This window comes from Sparus aurata, unplaced genomic scaffold, assembly GCF_900880675.1.
Source record: "Sparus aurata unplaced genomic scaffold, fSpaAur1.1, whole genome shotgun sequence".
Taxonomy (NCBI): Eukaryota; Metazoa; Chordata; class Actinopteri; order Spariformes; family Sparidae; genus Sparus; species Sparus aurata.
Window position 1 is genome coordinate 35,489 of NW_022045149.1, and position 24,512 is coordinate 60,000.

At 46.4% G+C, this 24,512-nt stretch overlaps 3 protein-coding genes across 5 annotated transcripts in view; 2 read left to right on the forward strand and 1 right to left on the reverse strand.

Moving 5' to 3' along the window:
• LOC115578011 (microfibril-associated glycoprotein 4-like) overlaps positions 1–24,512 on the forward strand; it is an 83,638-nt gene that overhangs the window by 30,987 nt on the left and 28,139 nt on the right. The window lies entirely within an intron of this gene.
• LOC115578013 (microfibril-associated glycoprotein 4-like) lies at positions 503–4,091 on the reverse strand. The gene is made up of 6 exons (XM_030410878.1): positions 3,960–4,091; positions 3,409–3,561; positions 3,214–3,252; positions 2,718–2,814; positions 2,476–2,643; positions 503–1,041 (listed from the first exon to the last, which is right to left on the reverse strand). The coding sequence occupies exons 1-6, from the start codon at positions 3,963–3,965 to the stop codon at positions 788–790; spliced, it is 717 nt and encodes a 238-aa protein (XP_030266738.1). The 5' UTR covers positions 3,966–4,091; the 3' UTR covers positions 503–787.
• Positions 13,417–24,512, forward strand: part of asah2 (N-acylsphingosine amidohydrolase 2) — a 16,272-nt gene continuing 5,176 nt past the window's right edge. The window contains exons 1-8 of one of the 3 annotated variants that reach the window (XM_030410872.1): positions 13,417–13,554; positions 14,590–14,737; positions 18,533–18,627; positions 19,732–19,875; positions 20,204–20,380; positions 20,535–20,662; positions 20,748–20,825; positions 24,285–24,405. In XM_030410872.1, coding sequence (XP_030266732.1) covers positions 14,599–14,737; positions 18,533–18,627; positions 19,732–19,875; positions 20,204–20,380; positions 20,535–20,662; positions 20,748–20,825; positions 24,285–24,405 — 882 coding nt within the window. In that variant the 5' untranslated portion in view covers positions 13,417–13,554; positions 14,590–14,598. The remainder of the gene's footprint in view (positions 13,555–14,589; positions 14,738–18,532; positions 18,628–19,731; positions 19,876–20,203; positions 20,381–20,534; positions 20,663–20,747; positions 20,826–24,284; positions 24,406–24,512) is intronic. The other 2 variants (XM_030410874.1, XM_030410873.1) reach the window with 2 other exon arrangements.

Sequence of the window (24,512 nt, forward strand, 5' to 3'; positions counted from 1 at the left end):
GTTCAGTACATCATGGCAGTCTGGAGATTCAATGATTTCTACCACTTTCAGTCAACATTCATGAAGTTTGGTTCAATAATGAATTTATTGCTGGTCTTCTGAAAATGGCACCAAAGCTGCTGGTCAGAAGTGTACAGACAGGAAGTCTCATATTTGGTTAAATGTTCTGAGACTTGATTGGACCTCCAGACTGCCTCGATATACGTGTTCTCTCCAAGTGTATGTTAACTTTGGACCACAGCTGTTAATGTGAAGCACTTTGATTCCATGTGATTTGTTAGAGTGGTGCTGTTAATGACGTGTGACTGATGGTGGTCACCATCAGCAGTACTGATCCCTGTCACAGTACTCAGTGTTAACATGTCTGTTTGTGCCCCTGAAGAAGATGCAGCTGTAGTTAGTCAGTGTGACCACTAGAGGGCAGCGAGTCCTCATCATCTCAGTTTGTGAACAGGACGGACAGACGGACAGAGAATCAGACAGAAAGACACCGGAGACACAGTGAAGACATCATCACATCAGCTTTATTGTCAGCGTGCAGCAGATCATGATTCAGACCTCCACCAGACGTTGTGTTGAAACTAGTGAGTCTGACTGTGAAGCTGAGTGTGTGTTTAGTTGCAGCAGCAGACTGAAGGGAACATCTGAACCAGCAGAGAATCATTTCTCTCCACCAGCAGCTGCTCTCTCACACTCTCACTGTGATTTAACATCCACATATTCATCACAGCCGCTGATCAAACACACATCAGCTGATGATATTCTGCTGTAACATGGTCCTGGAGCTCTACTGCACAGGACGGATCTTCATGCTGATGCTCTTCAGGGAGTAGTCGCTGCCCTTCCAGTGGGACCACTCCACTCCAACACCATAGAGAGTTCCATCAGCCCCCCAACGATAAACCCCGTTTGGATTTGTGTGGTGACAATTGTTGTACCAGAACGCTCCCAGGTATTTTCTGGCACAGTTGAAGTCTGAGACGTCCTGGTCTTTGTCGAAGGTGGAGAACTTCTGTCCACTGTGAGGACTCAGGGAGTCTCCTACAGAAACAACAAAGTACAACCAACTGAATCTCAGATCTTATTTCAGTAGATGTGTAGCGGGCAGGACTACATGTTTAGAGAACATGTTGTGATGATATGAGATACACGTTGGTCATGGTGATTGTCATAATTGTTGTCTTTCCCTGGTTTTTAAGGCTCAGTACAGTTGTACTTGTACTTGTTCTAATACTGACACACTGATGATTATTCATCAGTGTGTCAGTATTTTGTCACACTGATTTGATGTTTCTCATCACATAAACGTTCAGGTTGTAAATGATCCTCAGGGTTTCTTTGACGTTCAGGACAGTTTCCACTCAATCCAGTGAGAACCAGGATGTTGGAGAGGCTCAGAGTAAAACAGCATTTAGAGTCCAGCTGTAGGATTTCACAAGGTCCCATGAATTAAATACAAGTTCTTACATGATTTTTTCCACCTATCTTTCTACGCAGGTCGTATCTGACTGACATAGAAAGCATTATCTCTGTTTATTTGCATGCGAGGAAGGTAGACCTGCATTGCAGAGGACCAGGTCTCTGGGGGGACTTGGTCTACTGAGACCTGTTGGTTTCTACTGGGCTGCAAATGCCCATAAAGTTCTGCTCTGGTTTGCCTCAGTTGTGTTTCAGCGTCACCATGAATAGCTGACATTTATTAAGATACTCTCCCCAACACGACATCGCTCAGACTCAGTTTCCTCTCAGTTCACCTCCAGATGGCCTGGATGTTCTTCTCACAGCTGAAGCTAATCTAGAGGCCACATCTCTTACTTTATAACCTAATGACTCAGTTGTTAAGTCGAGCCAGCTGGGAGAACGAGCTGCAGATCACTCTGTCAGATGGCTGATACAACATAATCTTATTACACACTATAGTGAGGCTGACATGCCCATCTCTCCAGCATTAGATGAGGGATGTGATCGGTGTTCCAGACCTTCTGTCTCTTAACCCACATGTTCTAGTCCTGCCCCAAACAACAATCTCAAAGGTTTTAGGGTTGAAAGTCTGTCCGTCTCTTCATATTGATATTTTCAGTAGATCTCCAGACATAATCAAGGCGACGGCGACTCGAGTCAGTGTTGTGGCTTCTACCTCTTTGATTGCCGTCGGAAGATTCGCCCTCAACACCTTCATTCAAATCCTGACAGTACACTTGTACTATACTATCACAATACTGTACACAAATTATTGTGTCATATTTAACATTTCCGACTTGTGTTTCTGGCTGCTCTGGTTTCATGGCGGCTGCTGGATTTGGATGGAGAGGACGAGGTGGGACTCTGTTTAAGGAGCTTTATTCAGGTTTTTCATTCATTATGAAATTGAAAAATGAAAACATTTACTGTCTTGTGTTTGGATTATGTGTTGGCCACTTTGTTCAATATAATATATGAAAAAATTTCTCACAACTCCTGCTGTCAGTGACTCACCTGCCCCTCCATCAGTGAATCCTGACACATGCAGTCTGTATCCGTAGGACTCTGGGCTGACGGAGAATGAGGAGTAACGAGCGAACACCTGGTTTCCCTCAAAGTCCTCCATGTCGACCAGCAGCTCGTACCTCTTCCTCAGAGTCAGGTGGAAGAGATTCTCAAGACCTGAAACCAACATGAACACATATTAACAGAGAGTCATGAGGTAACATGATGGTTGGTTTGGTTCCGTCTCTCACCGAGCCAGTACTCTCCAGCAGCGCTCCCAAAGCCCATCTTGTATTGATCCCAGGCCCTGTAGAAGTTCACCGAGCCGTCCATCCTCCTCTGGAACACCTGGAGGGAGGAACACACGACACACCTGACAGCTCAGGGTTCAACACAGTTTTACTGCTGTGGGATTTATTGTGATGCAAGCTTCACATTGAAGTGTGTTTTACGTCGAGTTAACGAGGCGACTGGGCTCGTCTTAGTTCAGTAAAGAGAGAAACTTGAATTCAGACGGTTGTGTTCATCTGTTCAGTGAGGATAATGTCAAAGTGTCAACATGTTTTCATTCCTCTACACTGTTGTTCATTATTTCTGCCCATTTTAAACTCATTAAAACTCTGGCAATAAGAAACCTGACAGTCATCAGATGACAGATTACAGAGTCATGCTCCTTAAAATTACAGGTGACCTTCGACTTGTCTGAATAAGAACTGATAACTGGTGAGAGAGAGTGACGATACTCACCGTCCAGCCTCCCTCCTGTGAATCCATGTCACAGTACACCTACACACAAACACACACACTCATTTTAATAATCCATTTGGAATTATTGAGTTTATCATGAGAGCTACGAACAAAACCACTACAGTCGTGTCAGAACATGTAGAAAGCTTGTATGGTCTAAAGTCAGAGCTGCGTCCCAGAGAGGGTGACCTGTACCTGGACAGCAGACGTGGCTCCGATGGGATAGATGGTGAACACTCCACTGGGTCGGCTCCTGTCGTCATTATGAATATCACTGCAGTCCAGAGGCAGGACGAGCTGCTGGCAGCGGGTCAGCACCGGAGCCAGGAGCAGGACGACTGGCAGCAGCTGGACAGAACACATGTTGTCATGTGCTTCATTAAAAACACTGTGTGCAGTTTACAGGCTGTTTACACTCTGAAACAACTGAAGAGTTATTAACTGGAAAAGGACAAGAACGTGACTTTAAGAGATTTTAACTTCCATTTAAAAAAAGACAAAAAAATCTAGATAATAAACTCGTATTTATTTAAAACATCTGCTGGTTAGCATTAGGTAGCCAGAGAGGCTAAACACAGAGCTGCAGTGAAGCGTTCACAAAGCTGCTGGACACAGAAATGAGAACAACAGTTCATCGTAATTTGAGTCACCAAACAATGTTTTTGATTATCTGACTGAACCTGTTAACAAACTAAAATAGCTTTAACATTTAGACAAACAGAAGCAAGTCAAAGTTACAAACTGACCTTCATCGTCAGATTTCTGTTGAAGTGAGTTGATGAGAATCCTGATGTCGTGTGTCTGGATGCACTGATGTCTCTGTGATGTATCAGCCAAAGATCAGCGGCTGTTTCACAACAATAGACCCATTCAGTGAAAGATAGTTCCCCTGCTATAAAAGTTTGTTTTTCTGTTGAGTGTTTCCTGCTTGAATCAAAGGTCAGACTGAACTCAACAATCAACCATCTTCATCCAGGAAGTTGCATGTTGTTGCTGTAATGAACTCAGTAATAAACTTAATAAAATCATGACTGTGTCTTCAAAATCTGAACATTATGAGCATTATAAAGACGTATGTTATTGTGGTGTACAAGCATCAAGTAGAATAAAACTGAAACAGATCAACAATCAGGTTAAAGAAAACGGATTCAGTGAGTCACAAAGACGCTGAATGTGTGCGAACATACATGTAAATATATGAACCATTTACTGTCACTTGTACATTTATCATCAGCTACCTTAAAGGATCAGTCTGTTGTTTTGTTAATGAGCAGAGAAAGATCCTCACTGGCCGATTCTGAAGAGTTTTCTGCATGAATGAATCTACATGGAGAGAAACGGACATATTTAGGAAGCTGCTGACTTTGAGAACAATCTGCAGATCAAAACAAAAATCCAGATCAGGAGGATTTAACATATTGTATCTGATACTGGATCAGGCTTGAGTGAATTAAAGCAGACTGTCGAGCCTGTGCGGAGGTATGCACTCTACTGAGAGCCAGTCTAGTTTGAATATGTAAATACTTGTCAGGTCATAAACCTTTAACATCTTTACTGATCCAGACGCGGCTGATCTGATGTCAGTTGAATGATGTGTGGTCACATTAGTTGTTTCTTTATGATTTTTATGTGTTTATGTTGTGAAAATGAACCTCATTCAGGTAATTTGATGAATATTCATGTTTGTAGCTGTATCCCACATGTATGCCACGAGGGGGCGTGGCCTCCTCAGTGATCACATGTTAGTTAGATTGTGTGTTTTCATCTTTGTGTTGAATAAAAGACTGTTGAATCTTCATGTTGTCTATTTAATATCGTACATGAGTGAATGTTGCCGACCTCGACTCTGTCAAAGACTCGTCGTCCATCATTTTGATTGTAGTTATTAAGTTAATCATTAATCAGAGTTACAGTTTAGTGTCTTTTTATGAGACTCATCTGGTGAATCGGCTCTTTGCCTTCTTTAAGGTGCTCCGCCGAGCTGATCTTATTATTATTCATCATGATTAATAATTATCCCTGATAATCATTCATTATTATTGATTTTGACACATTTAACTCCAAACTCCTTATTAATGTTACATGAAGCACAACAACTTCTACCACATTGTTGTTATTAGAAAGAATAAAATGGTATTTAAAATGATCATGAAACATTTGTTCAACCAAAAAACTCTGGATGACGATGATGACGATGACGATGATGATGATGATGTGTAATACGGTGACACTCTGCTGTGTTCTGAGATGTTGTCATGCTGTGACGAGCGTTACAACCCCGTCAGTGGAAAGTGTCTCTGCTGTGGAGGCGTTCCTCACAGAGCTGGGAGGAAGAACACATCAGTGACATCAGTTGATGCTCAGCTTCTTGTTTATTGTCATATACAGCAGGTTATGATCCACATTAAGGTTTAACCCTCCACCAAATATCAGGACAGTGCAGAGATGAACACGTAAGACTAAACACTGATGTTGATCCATGAAGTTCTGCCGGGCCGCCGGTCCTGCTGGCTCCCATGGAGCAGCAGTCCAGCTGAAGGAGTCACTGCTGCAGCTCAGTCCTCCAGTTCAGCCTGAAGTCCTGACACGTTGCTGATGTCTATATGTTACATATTTGTGTGTTGAGCCTGATTTAATCAATGTTGTGCTGATCACAGGCCTGTAACTATAGAAGCACACAGACCACCAACTCCCTCATAATGTTCTCCTAAAAACTCTCCTCCTATGTTCACTTTGAGCCCACATTTCTGAAGGAACGCAGACGGCACCAGTTTTCTAATTATTCACTCTAAGAATATTAAATCTCCATCCAGGCGTTCAGCAGCTTCTCCCCTCGCTCAGGACGACACGTTCAGGCTGCAGCAGTTACTGAGAGCTGCAGCATTAGAATGGAAACACACACCACAATACTGCTGCTAACTGATGCTAACTGCTGCTGATGCTAACTGATGCTAACTGCTGCTGCTGCTAACTGCTGCTAACTGCTGCTGCTGCTAACTGATGCTAACTGCTGCTGCTAACTGCTGCTGTTGATGCTTACTGCTGCTAACTGCTGCTAACTGCTGCCAACTGCTGCTGTTGATGCTCACTGCTGCTTACTGCTGCTAACTGATGCTAACTGATGCTAACTGATGCCAACTGCTGCTGCTAACTGATGCTAACTAATGCAACTGCTGCTGCTGCTGCTAACTGCTGCTAACTGCTGCTAACTGCTGCTGCTAACTGCTGCTAACTGATGCTAACTGCTGCTGCAGTGAGACACCACAGATGTTCACTAACATGAGCTGGTGTGCTGCTGGACTGTGCTGGGAACCAGTTTCAGGAAAACTCGGCCCGTTAAGAGATTACATGCTTAATGATAGAAAGAGAAAGAAATCACTGAAGAGGTCAGCTGATGATATTCTGCTGTACGACGGTCCTGGAGCTCTAGTGCACAGGACGGATCTTCATGCTGATGCTCTTCAGGGAGTAGTTGTAGCCCTTCCACTGGACCCAGTCCACTCCAACAGCATAGAGAGTTTTATCAGCCCCCCATCGATAAACCCCGTTGGGATTAGCGTTGTGACAAGTCGCGTACCAGAACGCTCCCAGGAATGATCTGGCACAGTTCCCCTTCCAGGCATCCTGGTCTTTGTCGAAGGTGGAGAACTTTCGTCCGTTGTGATGATTCAGGGCGTTTCCTACAGAAACACATACAAGAACCACAGTGATGGTACATTAATATAAACTTTAAACATCAGACTAACTTTTATAAACTACGTGTATTCATGAGAGGACTGAAGGAACAGCTCATCAGCAGGCCGACCTTTGAGGACTCAGTCTTCTGTCTAAATGAAACTAGGGACAAGAAATGGCTCATTTTTTAATTCAAACTAAATAATGTCTTGAGATTGTTGAGAGTGACCACAATAAGCAGGCTGCACAATTAATGTGAATATCATCAAAGTCACAATATGAGTGAGTGAAACACCCAGATCACAAGAAGCTGCAGTTTGTGATGAAGATTAATAATAACATTCTATTTATATGAAAGGAAAAGATTGAGTCTGTCCCAATATGAAGTACAGTAAAGTTCCTTTTATTCTGTAACGTCATTCAAAAAGGGAAACTTTGATATATTCTAGTTTGAAGTTTGGTGATTACAGCCAGCATGTTACAGCAGATTTCTGCTGTTTGGAGACGCTGGTTTCCTTTTCCTGCAGGACTCACCTGCTCACATGACAGAACTACCAGCAGCTGCTGAGCCCACTGTGGTGTTACTGTGCTTGATATATGAAAGTTAAGCTAACCTTTCCATGATACTCTAATTTACTGAGATGCAGCTGTATGTGAAGTGTAGTGTGACTACATCCGGCCTCATCACTCAGTATGAAGCCAGCCAGCTTTCTGGCTGTTCTGACCCACAATCCTCTGCGCAGCGGCAGATTCACGTCACGGTGTGTCACGTGGAAATAAAACCTCTGACAGCTCACTGACACGTGAGAGCACAGTTCAGTGGCAGAACTCCGTTCTTGTACTGTGAGCAGTCGTGTGTCCCAGTTGGATCCAGACTGCAGGAAACAGTACGTACCGTGTGAGGGCAGCTGCAGTACGTCATGCAAGCTTTTTAAAAGTGTGTGAATCATATCAGAATCTCTGTCAAACTGAAGGTGAGATGACCTTTGACCTCATCATGCAGCCATAGTTATAAGACGGTAGTTGTGCTGCTGTACCAGCAGAACTACAGAGCAGCGTCCTGTCAGCATCACCAGGCATCACGTCTGACCTCAGACACAGATCATGATGCTGTTACTGCTTGATGAAGGTCAGACAGAAGCACCAGTGTTAAACTGTTTCAACACCACTGAAGTTCATTTTAAACATTTGAATCAGTTGCTGGTTGTTCAGACACCCTCTGTGCAGGCTGGCACTGCTGATGTCTGACCAATAAACTGTAGTTTTCTCTTGATAACAGGTAGATTATCTCCAGATTACACAACAATTAACTCTTGAGATAACTGCATTAAAGATCATATCAGTGCATTTAATGCCCGCCTCTTGTTCAGTGGCTGGTCCTGTTTCCTGGCGTCCTGTACCGAGGTCCTGGCTGCACATCGTGTTGTTAGTATTTAATCTCATCTGAGCTTTGTGGTCGACTCTCTAACAGCAACAGCATCTTGTGTTTCTTAAAGAATGATTCTCAGCCCGCCGTCGACTCACTGACCTGCCATACTGCCATAAATACTGATTTCCCCTCAAAGTCCTCCATCTGGACCAGGAGCTCAATTCTACGGCCTTCAGTCAGGTGGTGGATGTTGTCCAGACCTGCACACACACACACACACACACACACACACACACACACACACACACACACACACACACACAGAATTTAAACATCTTATGTTTGTTACAGTGGTCCTGATCCTGATTTCATGAGGTCACATGATGGTTAGTTTGGTTCCGTCTCTCACCGAGCCAGTACTCTCCAGCAGCGCTCCCAAAGCCCGTCCTGTACTGATCCCAGGGCCTGTAGAAGTTCACCGAGCCGTCCATCCTCCTCTGGAACACCTGGAGGGACGAACACACGACACACCTGACAGCTCAGGGTTCAACACAGTTTTACTGCTGTGGGATTTATTGTGATGAGAGCTTCATATTGAAAACCACTCGGCTATGACTGGATGAAGTTCAGTTCAGTACTCACCGTCCAGCCTCCTCTCAGTGAGTCCATGTCACAGTACACCTACACACACACACACACACACACACACACACACACACAGTCAGTCATTAGTGAAGTCACAGCTGTCTGAACTGTATACATGAGGCTGTGTGTGCCACGACGGGAAAAACACTACAGGAAGTATCAGGTCAGACATCTGATGATCCTCTGATCTGACTCAGCGTCCGCCTCAAAAGGAAAACACCTGCTGGTTTACATAAATGTCAACCTGCGACCCTGAGAGGAGGAAGTGTACCTGGACAGCAGACCTGGGTCCATCAGGATAGATGGTGAACACTCCACTGCGTTGGCTCTTGTCCTGGTGGATGACACTGCAGTCCCTCGGATACCTTTCAGTGCCGCTGGTGAGCGCTGGAGCCAGGACTGAGAGCAGCTGAACACAGGACATGATGTCATTTGAAACGAGGTTTGAATCGCACACACTGATTGAGCAGTTTGGATTCTAGTTTCAGGTCACTCTTCACACTGACAGAACTCTGACATCTGTCAGACTTCAGGTCACAGACTCACCTTCATCGTCAGTTTTTGCTGGAAGTGGCTGATGTGGATCTGTCTGAGGCTCTGAAGACACAAGAAACATTAAATCAGAGAACAGAAACGAGACTGCACGTCACTCCTCATGAAGATACCCCACGCTCAGGACCACAGGGAGTGACGGGCAGCAACAGTCGGTCCGGCTGGAGCAACGCTCACCATCGTCACAGTCACAGCCTGTGTAACAAACTTTACTGACCAAACGTTTACAACCTTCAGCTAACTTTGTGTCATTTTGGGTCGAAGGAAGAAACCCAAAAGACAAAAGTGAATCTGTCACCTGGTCGGATGCTCACCTGTCTGAACTCACCTGCAGGATGAACTGAAGAGGCTTCACCTTCAGAGGAAACAGAGACAAACTGCTGCTTCTCCTTCAGTCTGTCGCAGCCTCACGACGTCACGTCTTATATCTGCAGAAGGCACCGTGGCGTGAAGACAGGCGGATCTTCACAACACACATTCAGTAAATACACAATAACAAGGAACTCTGCAGGACTTCACAAATATTCTAATGTCAACACAGCCAGGTAGTTGTGTATATGATGTTTAACATTATCAGTCATTTCATCTGATCACTGCTCAGTTTTCCCTGCTACTATCTATAGAATACATGAAAAGAAAAGTTAACTGATGGAACAAATGAACTTTTTATTAAAGTTTCATTAATCACATTCTACAAAAGATTAACAACTTTTACACAACAATTAGCATGTTTCTGAAACACAGGTAAACCTTTTATAAACAGGCGACTGATTGTTCTCACATTGCTGACAGATGAGTTTGCATTTGTGTTTTTCTCCCTTGTGTCACATTTGTCTCATAGAAACAAGGTGTGTTTAATGTCAGAGGGAACGGTTCAGGTGTTCAGTCAAAGATAAACTCTAAGAAACTGATGCTGTGTAGTGAAACTGACGCTTTGTGTCCTCCTCGGGTCAATATTTGATGTTCTGTCTGAAGTCAAGCGAGCCGTCGTTCAGCAGGATGCTGAACGTTCCGTCTCAGATTCCAGGGGAGAGTTGAGTTGCATCATCACCAGGAAGTGAATCCGTGTTCCAGCCGTGCTGTTAAATAACAATAATACGTTTAACTTCCAGCTCACTGTTGTTGCTCATGCTAACTTATTCCTGCCTAATTTAAGTAAATGATCAGAACCAAACGTTTTGTCAGAATAAACCAACAAACTCTCCAGTTACAGGCGCTAAACTGGAAGTTAGCCGGCTCGGTCAGAGGAAGTCTCCAGTGCACACGCCCTTTTGGCCCCAAACACAATAGACTCAGGTCATTTCATCACCGGAAGTTTAAGTTTTTCATTTACAAAGTGCAGCTCTCATAGGAGTGAATGTGGCTCTGCCTGCAACACTTCATCCTGTGTCATGAACATGATGCTGTGTGTCGTCCTCAGGTCAATATTTGATGTTCTGTCTGAAGTCAAGCGAGCCGTCGTTCAGCAGGATGCTGCCCGTTTCCGTCTCAGATTCCAGGGGAGAGTTGAGTTGCATCATCACCAGGAAGTGAATCCGTGTTCCCGCCGTGCGGTTGAATAACAGTTAAATAATCAGTTTAACTTTGAGCTCACTGTTGTTGCTCATGCTAACTTATTTCTGCCTCATTTAATTTGTGAAGCTCAGGTTAATGATCAGAATCAAACGTTTTGTCAGAATTCAGGGAGTCGTCACAACCACAGTCACTCCAACAGCATAGAGACGCCATCAAACCACCAATAACTGACCTGAGATCAGAGCAACACGCACACAGTGAACAAACACACTGAGCACATGTGCATTACATCAACCAGAGGAAAAAGTCCTCTGCTTAGCCGTGCTATGCTATGCTGTGTGCTATCTAGGCCCAGTTCAACGATGCCGGCCTTTGAAGAAGTTTCTGCTGGTTCTGCTGGTTCTGCTGGCTGATGAGCCGAGCAGGAGGTTCTAATGTTGAATGCTGTTCTTGCTGTGCAAGGTCCGATGGTGTTCCGTGGGTTGTGTAGACAGCTGGTAAGCTTTGCGTGGCAGCTGCTGGTGCTGAGTAACCTGGAATAACAGCAGGACGTTGTGTCGCTGCAGTGAGGAGAAGTTCTCTGAGCCTGCTGCAAACGTAGCTCACAGCTCTCAGCAGCTGTTAGACCAGAAGAATCCAGGAGAAGAGATCTTGAGGGCAGGCAGCTCGGTGGTGGAATCTTCTGATTCTCCCTGCTCATTTTGTCTCCAGACAACAGCAGGTCATACCTAAGCTGTAGAGAGGTTAAAGTGCAACGTAGATACTCAGAGTTACTGTAGATATTTGTACAGAACAGATGTTTGACGAACTGAGCCAAGGCTGAACTAACGGTCTGAAGTAAACTTGTGAGGAGGCCTTCAATCTTTCCATGTTGGCAGACTGAGTGTCTCTGACCTTTTCACCTCTCAGTCTTCTGGCTGCAGGGGAGAGACTCTGCATCGCCCCCTGCTGTGCTGTTAGATAACATGTATGGAAGCACTTCCTCCTGAAGCTGGAAGATAGAATTTGGACACTTGGGATGACTTGTTAGGATTGTGATGGCGGCACTCTGTGCAGACAGACATGATGTGATGCTGTGTTGCTCCTCCATGATCACACTTTATAAACTATCTCAACATAAGTCATCAGTGTCTCTGAGTCTCCTTCATCTCTCCTGAACGGTCAAGTGAGCCGAAATTCCTGTAAGTGCTAAATATTTATTTTTGCCCTTACTTTGTCTGAGTGGGACGAGTTCTGAGGGAAACAGTTTTTCGGCTGAAATCATTTCAAACTTGACGAAAGTAGAAATCAAATTGCAAATTGAATATTGAAATGACTAAAGGGGCGGCTGGAGCTCAGCAGGTAGAGCGGGTCGGCTAGTGATCAGAAGGTTGCTGGTTAAAATCCCAGCTCCGGGCTGAGCTGAGCATGTTGAAGTGTCCTTGAGTGAGATACTGAACCCCAAACTGCTCCTGATGTGCAGCTGGCACCTCTGCCATCAGTGACGGCCCTGCGATGAGCTGGAGACCTTTCCAGGGAGCCCTCGCCCAGACACAGCTGGGATTGACTGTGGATGGATAGAAACGACTCAGCTGTGTAAAGCAAAGTGAATACTGGAAGTATTCTGAACAACATGACCAGGGAGGATCATAAAACTCCCCCACAGGGAGAGAGGAGGAGAAGAGTTCTGTCACCCGGAACAACAGTCACTCAGAACTGAATTTTGTGAGGAATTCTGGGAAACTGAGTTCAGTTCAGAGTCCATTTAGAAATCTACAATGACTGACTTCAGCTGTGGATCCAAACCAGTGGAGCTTAGTGGTGGCATTAACTTTTTACTGCTAAAGATTTAATTTATGCTTCAAACATCAGAGTGGTGTTCATCTATCAGAACCATGAAGGATCATAAACTTGTGTTTGACACAGATTATTTTCTGTGATAATCCCGCAGAGGAAGCACGTGATGCTAACTGCAGTCTGCTGCAGCCCGGCTGGAGCTCTACACTGTAACACCTGTTACCATAATATCACTTTTCTATAATTGTAGTTTATTCAAGGTAGTATACTGTAACTATTGGATGGTTATATAGATGAACATCACAATAATTCTGTATTTTGTGTTTCTACAGTAACCTACACATGATTGTACTGTGACAAATACAGTAATGATGTGAATTAACATTACTAAACTTTAAGTCGTTATGGTAAATGTATGCATTTAGAGTAAATCTACAGTAATATTACAGCAATATATTGTGTTTTCACCCTAACCCAAACATATTGTTAGCATGTTGTTAGCCTGTTAGCATGTCATCGGTAAAGAATGTCATTCAAGGTCAAGAATGAACGCTCTGAATGGAAAACTAAACAGCTTGCTGACAGTCTGAATTAATTTACGGGCTCTATTACTGATGTAATCATTGATCTATGATCTGATTGAGCTCAGGTGTGTTGAGCTCAGGTGTGTTGAGCTCAGGTGTGTGACCTTTGGAGTGCGAGAGGAGAAAACCTGTTTATCAGTTGGATAACAGCTGAGCTGCTCAGAGCTGCTCCACAGACCTCAGATCCACACAAACACACTTTCTCTCCGTGGTTTTACGCTGAAGGTGAGTACGACTCTTGTCTCAAGGCAGATTCAGCTTCATTCCTCGTCTGACCGGCTGTGTTTCCTCTGAGGAGTCCAGGATGATTCTGTGGCTCAGTGGAAACAGGCCTCAGATATGTGACTGTTTATTTTGACGTTTAAAGATAGAGAAAGAGTTCACTGATTACTTTATGCTCTGTGTTGCTTTGCTAGCGACTTTATTCTCTCGTAGCTGCGTCTCTGACTAGCTTCAGTCTGAGGCCCAGCAGCTGGATCGGGTCGGTCAAAGTGCTGTTATTAACCAGATAACTACAATCTTCTACCCAGAAGTTACTGTCACCTCTGACAGGCTCCCTCTCCAGAGCAACAGCAGCTGAGACTCATGGGTATCGTAGTATTTAGAACCGTCCATCAAACTGACGTTCTTAAAAACGACTGGTGAAACAGAATATTCCCTTCAGTAAAACATTTACTTATGAGATATGTTTTGACTTTTCATCTCATAATTCAGATTGTGTTCAACTTTTATTTTTTCTGTATCTGGAGGTAATGTGCCTCCATAATAATCACAGTTTTGCCCTACACTTACACTTTTCAACACATTTTTACTGTATATCTTTCCAGGCAGGATTATTTCCTCGACACTTTAATAGAAAAGTGTTAAGTCGTCCAGTGAGCCGAGGAAAAACTCAAAGCTAGTTTAATAAACGTGTCAAACTGGGACCGAACGAACATCTCGGCTTTTACTCTCTTAATGGCGTTACATGAGATTATGATTGTTATCTGAATGAAACGATCGCTGTGAGATAATCATCCTGTTATCAACACGGACCAGTGCCAGCCTGCAGAGCTGACGTCTGTACCGACTCATTTCAGCTGGAGGGGCCTTTATTGATTAACACGTCAGATCGGATCATTTTTATTGAGTACACGTGACAATTCAGATTAAACTGAACTGTAAAACGCTAAAAACATGTGGCGTCACAGTCAGCAGGAGTGTGTGTGTGTGTGTGTGTGTGTGTGTGTGTGTGTGTGTGTGTGTGTGTGTGTGTGACAGACAGGCAGGATGGGGCGCAGGAAGTCGGTGTGTTGTGGTTGTTCTGCTCTGGAGGTCACGCTGGCCTTCCTGTTCGTCATCATGACGGGCGTGTGTGTGACACTGGTGGCCATGATGTTTAACTGGAAAACAGACACAACAGACACAGGTGAGAACACACACACACACACACACACACACACACTGTGTGCTAACACTGAAGCTAACACTTCAGTCTCGCTCTCTGTTAGCTGTTAATGTGTCGACACTGTTGATGATCGTTTCCCCAGAGAACTCCCAGGAAACAAGGACAAGATTTAAAATGTGGTTTCATCCGCTGCTGAAAATAGTCCCCACAAACAGCCCTCCTGTCTGTCCTCCTCCTGTCTCCTGTCTGTCCTGTCTGTCCTCCTGTCTGTCCTCCTTCTGTCTCCTGTCTGTCGGCCTGTCTGTCCTCCTGTCTCCTGTCTGTCCTCCTCTCTGCCTGTCCTCCTGTCTGTCCTCCTGTCTGTCCTTCTTGTCTATCCTGTCTGTCCTCCTGTCTGTCTCCTGTCTGTCCTCCTGTCTGCCCTCCTCTCTGCCTGTCCTCCTGTCTGTCCTCCTGTCTGTCCTCCTGTCCTCCTGTCTGTCCTCCTGTCTGTCCTCTTCCTGTCTGCTGTCTGTCCTCCTGTCTGTCCTTCTTGTCTATCCTGTCTGTCCTCCTGTCTGTCCTCCTCTCTGCCTGTCCTCCTGTTTGTCCTCCTGTCTGTCTCCTGTCTGTCCTCCTGTCTGTCCTCTTGTCTGTCCTCCTGTCTGACCTCCTGCCTGTCCTCCTGTCTGTCCTGCTGTCTGACCTCCTGTCTGTCCTCCTGTCTGTCCTGCTGTCTGTCCTCCTGTCTGTCCTCCTGCCTGTCCTCCTGTCTGTCTCCTGTCTGTCCTCCTGTCCGTCCGCCTCTCCTTCTCCTATCTATCCTCCTGTCTGTCCTCCTGTCCTCCTGTCTGTCCTCCTGTCTGTCCTCCTGTCTGTCCTCTTCCTGTCTCCTGTCTGTCCTCCTGTCTGTCCTTCTTGTCTATCCTGTCTGTCCTCCTGTCTGTCCTCCTCTCTGCCTGTCCTCCTGTCTGTCCTCCTGTCTGTCCTCCTGTCTGTCCTCCTGTCTCCTGTCTGTCCTCCTCTCTGCCTGTCCTCCTGTCTGTCCTCCTGTCTGTCCTTCTTGTCTATCCTGTCTGTCCTCCTGTCTGTCTCCTGTCTGTCCTCCTGTCTGTCCTCCTCTCTGCCTGTCCTCCTGTCTGTCTTCCTCCTGTCTGTCCTCCTGTCTGTCCTCCTGTCCTCCTGTCTGTCCTCTTCCTGTCTCCTGTCTGTCCTCCTGTCTGTCCTTCTTGTCTATCCTGTCTGTCCTCCTGTCTGTCCTCCTCTCTGCCTGTCCTCCTGTCTGTCCTCCTGTCTGTCTCCTGTCTGTCTCCTGTCTGTCCTCCTGTCTGTCCTTCTTGTCTATCCTGTCTGTCCTCCTGTCTGTCCTCCTCTCTGCCTGTCCTCCTGTCTGTCCTCCTGTCTGTCCTCCTGTCTGTCCTCTTCCTGTCTCCTGTCTGTCCTCCTGTCTGTCTCCTGTCTGTCCTCCTGTCTGTCCTCCTCTCTGCCTGTCCTCCTGTCTGTCCTCCTCCTGTCTGTCCTCCTGTCTGTCCTCCTGTCCTCCTGTCTGTCCTCTTCCTGTCTCCTGTCTGTCCTCCTGTCTGTCCTTCTTGTCTATCCTGTCTGTCCTCCTGTCTGTCCTCCTCTCTGCCTATCCTCCTGTCTGTCCTCCTGTCTGTCTCCTGTCTGTCCTCCTGTCTGTCCTCCTCTCTGCCTGTCCTCCTGTCTGTCCTCCTGTCTGTCCTCCTGTCTGTCCTCTTCCTGTCTCCTGTCTGTCCTCCTGTCTGTCCTTCTTGTCTATCCTGTCTGTCCTCCTGTCTGTCCTCCTCTCTGCCTGTCCTCCTGTCTGTCCTCCTGTCTGTCCTCCTGTCTCCTGTCTGTCCTCCTCTCTGCCTGTCCTCCTGTCCTCCTGTCTGTCCTCTTCCTGTCTCCTGTCTGTCCTCCTGTCTGTCCTTCTTGTCTATCCTGTCTGTCCTCCTGTCTGTCCTCCTCTCTGCCTGTCCTCCTGTCTGTCCTCCTGTCTGTCTCCTGTCTGTCTCCTGTCTGTCCTCCTGTCTGTCCTTCTTGTCTATCCTGTCTGTCCTCCTGTCTGTCCGCCTCTCTGCCTGTCCTCCTGTCTGTCCTCCTGTCTGTCCTCCTGTCTGTCCTCTTCCTGTCTCCTGTCTGTCCTCCTGTCTGTCCTTCTTGTCTATCCTGTCTGTCCTCCTGTCTGTCCTCCTCTCTGCCTGTCCTCCTGTCTGTCCTCCTGTCTGTCCTCCTGTCTGTCCTCCTGTCTCCTGTCTGTCCTCATCTCTGCCTGTCCTCCTGTCTGTCCTCCTGTCTGTCCTTCTTGTCTATCCTGTCTGTCCTCCTGTCTGTCTCCTGTCTGTCCTCCTGTCTGTCCTCCTCTCTGCCTGTCCTCCTGTCTGTCCTCCTCCTGTCTGTCCTCCTGTCTGTCCTCCTGTCCTTCTGTCTGTCCTCTTCCTGTCTCCTGTCTGTCCTCCTGTCTGTCCTTCTTGTCTATCCTGTCTGTCCTCCTGTCTGTCCTCCTCTCTGCCTGTCCTCCTGTCTGTCCTCCTGTCTGTCTCCTGTCTGTCTCCTGTCTGTCCTCCTGTCTGTCCTCCTGTCTGACCTCCTGCCTGTCCTCCTGCCTGTCCTGCTGTCTGACCTCCTGTCTGACCTCCTGTCTGACCTCCTGCCTGTCCTCCTGTCTGTCCTCCTGTCTGTCCTCTTGTCTGTCCTCCTGTCTGTCCTGCTGTCTGTCCTCCTGTCCGTCCTTCTGTCCGTCCTCCTGTCTGTCTCCTGTCTGTCCTCCTGCCTGTCCTCCTGTCTGTCCTCTTGTCGGTCCTCCTGTCTGACCTCCTGCCTGTCCTCCTGTCTGTCCTGCTGTCTGACCTCCTGTCTGTCCTCCTGTCTGTCCTGCTGTCTGTCCTCCTGTCTGTCCTCCTGCCTGTCCTCCTGTCTGTCCTCCTGTCTGTCCTCCTGTCTGACCTCCTGCCTGTCCTCCTGTCTGTCCTGCTGTCTGACCTCCTGTCTGTCCTCCTGTCTGTCGTCCTGTCTGTACTGCTGTCTGTCCTCCTGTCTGTCCTCCTGTCTGTCTCCTGTCTGTCCTCCTGTCCGTCCTCCTGTCCGTCCTCCTGTCCGACCTCCTGCCTGTCCTCCTGCCTGTCCTCCTGTCTGTCCTGCTGTCTGTCCTGCTGTCTGTCCTCCTGTCTGACCTCCTGTCTGTCCTCCTGTCTGACCTCCTGCCTGTCCTCCTGTCTGTCCTCCTGTCTGTCCTGCTGTCTGTCCTCCTGTCTGTCCTCCTGCCTGTCCTCCTGTCTGACCTCCTGCCTGTCCTCCTGTCTGTCCTCCTGTCTGTCTCCTGTCTGTCCTCCTGTCTGTCCTCCTGTCTGACCTCCTGCCTGTCCTCCTGTCTGTCCTCTTGTCTGTCCTCTTGTCTGTCCTCCTGTCTGTCCTCCTGTCTGTCCTGCTGTCTGTCCTCCTGTCTGTCCTCCTCCTGTCTGTCCTCCTGTCTGTCTGATGGAAGACGACAGTGATCGGCTGTTTTACCTTTTGAAATATAATTTAATTGATTTCTGTCTTCAGTCGGAGCCAGTGAAGTCTGACAGCACTGTGACTAGACGAACATGTTGACAACAACAATATTTGAATAAGAAACTTCTTTGTTGTTCGAGCATGAAGTGTGTAACTTCCCACACACAACACAACCTGCTGCCTCTGAAGTCGAGCTTTAATAAACGACTCCAAGATGTGTTTCCAGTCGTTTATGAAAGTTCATCAATCTAAAAACTGATGGATCGTTGAGGTTTGAAGAATGAGCATTTGTAATGAGCTGAAACGTTTAAGAGCTGCGGTATTGTCCTTTAAAACTCACAGCTGTTGGTCCATGTTGTCCAGAATCTCAAGACCCACCATACCTGATCGGAGTGGGCCGAGCCGACTGCACCGGGCCTCCGGCTGAGATCCCTCTGGTCAGTATGCTGCTGCTGCCTGCAGCCTCCAGCCGTCTGTGGGTACAATCACACATGTAACACGCGGAGCAGGATCATCATCACACCTCTAACATGGTCACACCTCGACTCATAATATATAACATATAATACAGAGTAAGAATATACGGAACAACACACAGTGAAACTTTACACAACCACAAGGAGGGACACACTTTTAAATGTGACAATATGAAATGATACAAAACAATATGAAACTCAATGATGTGAAAGGATACGAGACGACGATCACATGACCTGAAACAAAATGATACAAAACACGACAGAATGATCTGATACAACAAGAAACGACACCAAATCAAACTTAACTACACTAAGAGACACAGAATGATTATAACTATATGAACACTACAACACAACTGAACAACTTCAGCTGTTCACTACGTTATTATCATCATAGCTGTTAGTCAAACTCTTGATGTGTGTTTCATCCCATGAACGAGTGGAAACGAGCTGAAACCAAACAGACCCGCAAACATCTGCTGCACTGATCACATGATCTCATCTGATCTGTGTTATTAACACACTGTCAGTGTTTCATTCCTTCATGTTGTTGTCAGAACCGCTGCATCACAACATCTGTAGATACAACGTGAGACTTCATAAAGACAGAACAACACATTAACAACACATTAACAACATCTACTCCCTGAGCTCCTCGGGAGGATCACAGACTCACTCTTCTGCAGGAAATCTAACTCCAAAGTCCGGACGGGTCCCTGACGGGGCGGGTGGACCTGATAATGTTTATGGTGTCTCTGCTGAGATATGAGTCTGTCAGTCTGCAGCCAGAGAACTGTCGACCTCTGAACGACCTGCAGGAGGAAACACACAGCAGTGTTTGTTATTAGCATGTTGATGCTAGCAGCACAGAACCTGTTCATACCTGAGTTAGGTCGATTAGATTCCTGATGAAGCCTCTCCTTCATCTGGTGGAAAAAAGAGTGACTTTAATGTTTTTTAAGTCTACAGTGAAAAACAAAACAATTACAACAAATATGTTTGTTTGAGATGATGACACCAGGTTGTGTGTGTGTGTGTGTGTGTGTGTGTGTGTGTGTTCAGATGGGTTATGCAAACCCTCAGCAGACGGCTGCAGGCATACACACTCGCCTGTACAGCCGTGCCTTCATCATCGACGACAGGAGACGGAGAGTCTTGTTCGTCACCGCCGACGTGGGAATGATCTCACAGAGGCTCCGACTGGAGGTACACACACACACACACACACACACACACACTCTCACACACACACACACACACACACACACACACACACACACTCTCACACACACACACACACACACACACACACACACACAGGTGGCCAGTTCCTACATACGGCACCTTTAATGTGATTAGCTCAATATATTTACTTCAGCTCAGCACGGCATCAAACGTAACGTTTATATTAAAGTTATGAAACAGAATTAGCACAAAATCTACATGAAAATAAAATAGTCAATGTTTTAAGTAAAGTTCAAAGAACAGAAAGTAAAATGATGAAGTTAAATAAAGTGTGTGTGTGTGTGTGCAGGTTTTGCAGGCGCTGCAGGTGAAGTACGGGGATCTGTACCGTCAGGACAACGTGGTTCTGAGTGGGACTCACACACACAGTGGACCGGCCGGATACTTCCAGTACACACTGTTCATGATCACCAGCAAAGGTTACATCAAGTCGTCCATCGAGCCGCTGGTCAACGGCATCGTCAAGGTGTGTGTGTGTGTGTGTGTGTGTGTGTGTGTGTGTGTGTGTGGAACGGTACGATCCGTGTTCTAGTCTGTCCTTGGGAATGTAAGCTTTGTCTCCAGTGTATAGACGGAGCCTGATGTAGCATGTGCTCATTTAAGTCCCGCCTTGTTTCCAGAGTATAGACAGAGCCCACAGCAACATGAAGCCCGGCAGGATCTACAGGAGCACTGGAGAGCTGGGCGACAGCAGCCTGAACAGAAGTCCTCACTCGTACCTCAACAACCCCGAGGACGAGAGACACAGGTACACAGAGACACGCAGGACATACATGTATCCATACACAGATCTGATGGGTGATGTTGATTGGTGCTGTCATTGATCCCTTCAGGTACAAGCAGAACACAGATAAACAGGTGACGGTGCTGAAGTTCACCGATCTGGACGGAGACGGGATCGGAATGCTCAGGTTCAGACGCTCAGCACCCCCGTTCATAATCAATAATGACAGCAATAATACTAATGACAATAATGTGTATGAGTATTGATTTGTCAATATTGATACCTGTCTCATCTGATAGAAACAAAGTGATGATTTAGATTTGTACATTTGTACGTTTTCTTGTAGACAAACATTGATCAGAAATATAAAGTTTGTGTTTTAAAGATGCAGCTGATGAAACATGAACAGTTTCATCTTTAAACAAACCGGATCCTTCAGAACTTTAACAGACGAACACCGACAGCTACAACAGCTTCCTCCACCTCAGCATCCAATCAGAGATCAGCACTGTCAGGACAGTTTCTGATTGGTCAAAGTCCTGAATTCATGTCTGTGTTTACTTCAAGACTGTTAATCAGTCCACTGATCAATAAATGCTTCTGTAATCTTAAAGGAACAGTTCACCCAAACACCAGAACCCCACCAGAATCTCCTCCTGATGATATAAAGTCCTCCTCTCCTCCTCCTGCTGATATAAAGTCCTCCTCTCCTCCCTCCTGATGATATAAAGTCCTCCTCTCCTCCTGATGATATAAAGTCCTCCTCTCCTCCTCCTGATGATATAAAGTCCTCCTCTCCTCCTGATGATATAAGTCCTCCTCTCCTCCTCCTGATGATATAAGTCCTCCTCTCCTCCTCCTGATGATATAAAGTCCTCCTCTCCTCCTCCTGATGATATAAAGTCCTCCTCTCCTCCTCCTGATGATATAAAGTCCTCCTCTCCTCCTCCTGATGATATAAAGTCCCTCCTCTCCTCCTGATGATATAAAGTCCTCCTCTCTCCTCCTGATGATATAAGTCCTCCTCTCCTCCTCCTGATGATTAAAGTCCTCCTCTCCTCCTGATGATATAAAGTCCTCCTCCTCCTCCTCCTGATGATATAAGTCCTCCTCTCCTCCTGCTGAATAAAGTCCTCCTCTCTCTCCTCCTGATGATATAAAGTCCTCCTCTCCTCCTCCTGATGATATAAAGTCTCCTCTCCTCCTCCTGATGATATAAAGGCCTCCTCTCCTCCTCCTGATGATATAAAGTCCTCCTCTCCTCCCTCCTGATGATATAAAGTCCTCCTCTCCTCTGATGATGATATAAAGTCCTCCTCTCCTCCTGATGATATAAAGTCCTCCTCTCCTCCTCCTGTTGATATAAAGTCCTCCTCTCCTCCTCCTGATGTAATAAAGTCCTCCTCTCCTCCTGATGATGATATAAAGTCCTCCTCTCCTCCTCCTGTTGATATAAAGTCCTCCTCTCCTCCTCCTGTTGATATAAAGTCCTCCTCTCCTCCTCCTGATGATGATATAAAGTCCTCCTCTCCTCCTGATGATATAAAGTCCTCCTCTCCTCCTCCTGTTGATCAAGTCCTCCTCTCCTCCCCTGATGATATAAAGTCCTCCTCTCCTCCTGATGAGATATAAAGTCCTCCTCTCCTCCTCCTGTTGATATAAAGTCCTCCTCTCTCTCCTGATGATATAAAGTCCCTCCTCTCCTCCTCCTGATGATATAAGTCCTCCTCTCCTCCTCCTGATGATATAAGTCCTCCTCTCCTCCTCCTGATGATATAAAGTCCTCCTCCTCCTCCTGATGATATAAAGTCCTCCTCTCCTCCTCCTGAGATATAAATCCTCCTCTCCTCCTCCGATGAATAAAGTCCTCCTCTCCTCCTGATGATATAAAGTCCTCCTCTCCTCCTCCTGTTGATATAAGTCCTCCTCTCCCCTCCGGAGGATAGTCCTTATGATATAAAGTCCTCCTCTCCTCCTCCTGATGATATAAAGTCCTCCTCTCCTCCTCCTGATGATATAAAGTCCTCCTCTCCTCCTGATGATATAAAGTCCTCCTCTCCTCCTGATGATATAAAGTCCTCCTCTCCTTCTGATGATATAAAGTCCTCCTCTCCTCCTGATGATATAAAGTCCTCCTCTCCTCCTGATGATATAAAGTCCTCCTCTCCTCCTCCTGATGATATAAAGTCCTCCTCTCCTCCTCCTGATGATATAAAGTCCTCCTCTCCTCCTCCTGATGATATAAAGTCCTCCTCTCCTCCTCCTGATGATATAAAGTCCTCCTCTCCTCCTCCTGATGATATAAAGTCCTCCTCTCCTCCTCCTGATGATATAAAGTCCTCCTCTCCTCCTGATGATATAAAGTCCTCCTCTCCTCCTGATGATATAAAGTCCTCCTCTCTCCCTCCTGATGATATAAAGTCCTCCTCTCCTCCTCCTGATGATATAAAGTCCTCCTCTCCTCTCCTGATGATATAAAGTCCTCCTCTCCTCCTCCTGATGATATAAAGTCCTCCTCTCCTCCTCCTGATGATATAAAGTCCTCCCTCTCCTCCTCCTGATGATATAAAGTCCTCCTCTCCTCCTCCTGATGATATAAAGTCTCCTCTCCTCCTCCTGATGATATAAAGTCCTCCTCTCCTCCTCCTGATGATATAAGCCTCTTCCTCTCTGATGATTATAAAGTCCTCCTCTCCTCCTGATGATATAAAGTCCTCCTCTCCTCCTGATGATATAAAGTCCTCCTCTCCTCCTCCTGATGATATACAGTCCTCCTCTCCTCCTCCTGATGATATAAAGTCCTCCTCTTCTCCTCCTGATAATATAAAGTCCTCCTCTCCTCCTCCTGATGATATAAAGTCCTCCTCTCCTCCTCCTGATGATATAAAGTCCTCCTCTCCTCCTCCTGATGATATAAGTCCTCCTCTCCTCCTGATGATATAAAGTCCTCCTCTCTCCTCCTCCTGATGATATAAAGTCCTCCTCTCCTCCTGATGATATAAAGTCCTCCTCTCCTCCTCCTGATGATATAAAGTCGTCCTCATCCTCCTCCTGATGATATAAATTCCTCCTCTCCTCCTCCTGATGATATAAAGTCCTCCCTCTCCTCCTCCTGATGATATAAAGTCCTCTCTCCTCCTCCTCCTGATGATATAAAGTCCTCCTCTCCTCCTGATGATACAAAGTCCTCCTCTCCTCCTCCTGATGATATACAGTCCTCCTCTCCTCCTCCTGATGATATAAAGTCCTCCTCTTCTCCTCCTGATGATACAAAGTCCTCCTCTCCTCCTCCTGATGAGATAAAGTCCTCCTCTCTCCTCCTCCTGATGATATAAGTCCTCCTCTCCTCCTCCTGATGAGATAAAGTCCTCCTCTCCTCCTGATGATATAAAGTCCTCCTCTCCTCCTCCTGATGATATAAAGTCCTCCTCTCCTCCTGATGATATAAAGTCCTCCTCTCCTCCTCCTGATGATATAAAGTCGTCCTCTCCTCCTCCTGATGATATAAATTCCTCCTCTCCTCCTCCTGATGATATAAAGTCCTCCTCTCCTCCTCCTGATGATATAAAGTTCTGGTGTTTGGGTGAAATGTTCCTTTAACTTCACGCTGGTCTGACTGTGTGTTTGACTCCGCCCCTCCTGACAGCTGGTTCGCCGTCCACGCCGTCAGCATGAACTACACCAACCGCATGGTGAGCAGTGACAACATGGGCTACGCCTCCTACCTGATGGAGCAGGACAAGAACCCCGGGGAGCTACCTGGACAGGTGACAGCTGCCGTCTGACAGGAGGAGGGGCATGATGAGGTCACAGAGGTTTCACCTCTCAGGCTAGAGCGAGCTGACTGTCCAACCCTCTGATTGGTCAAAGAAAC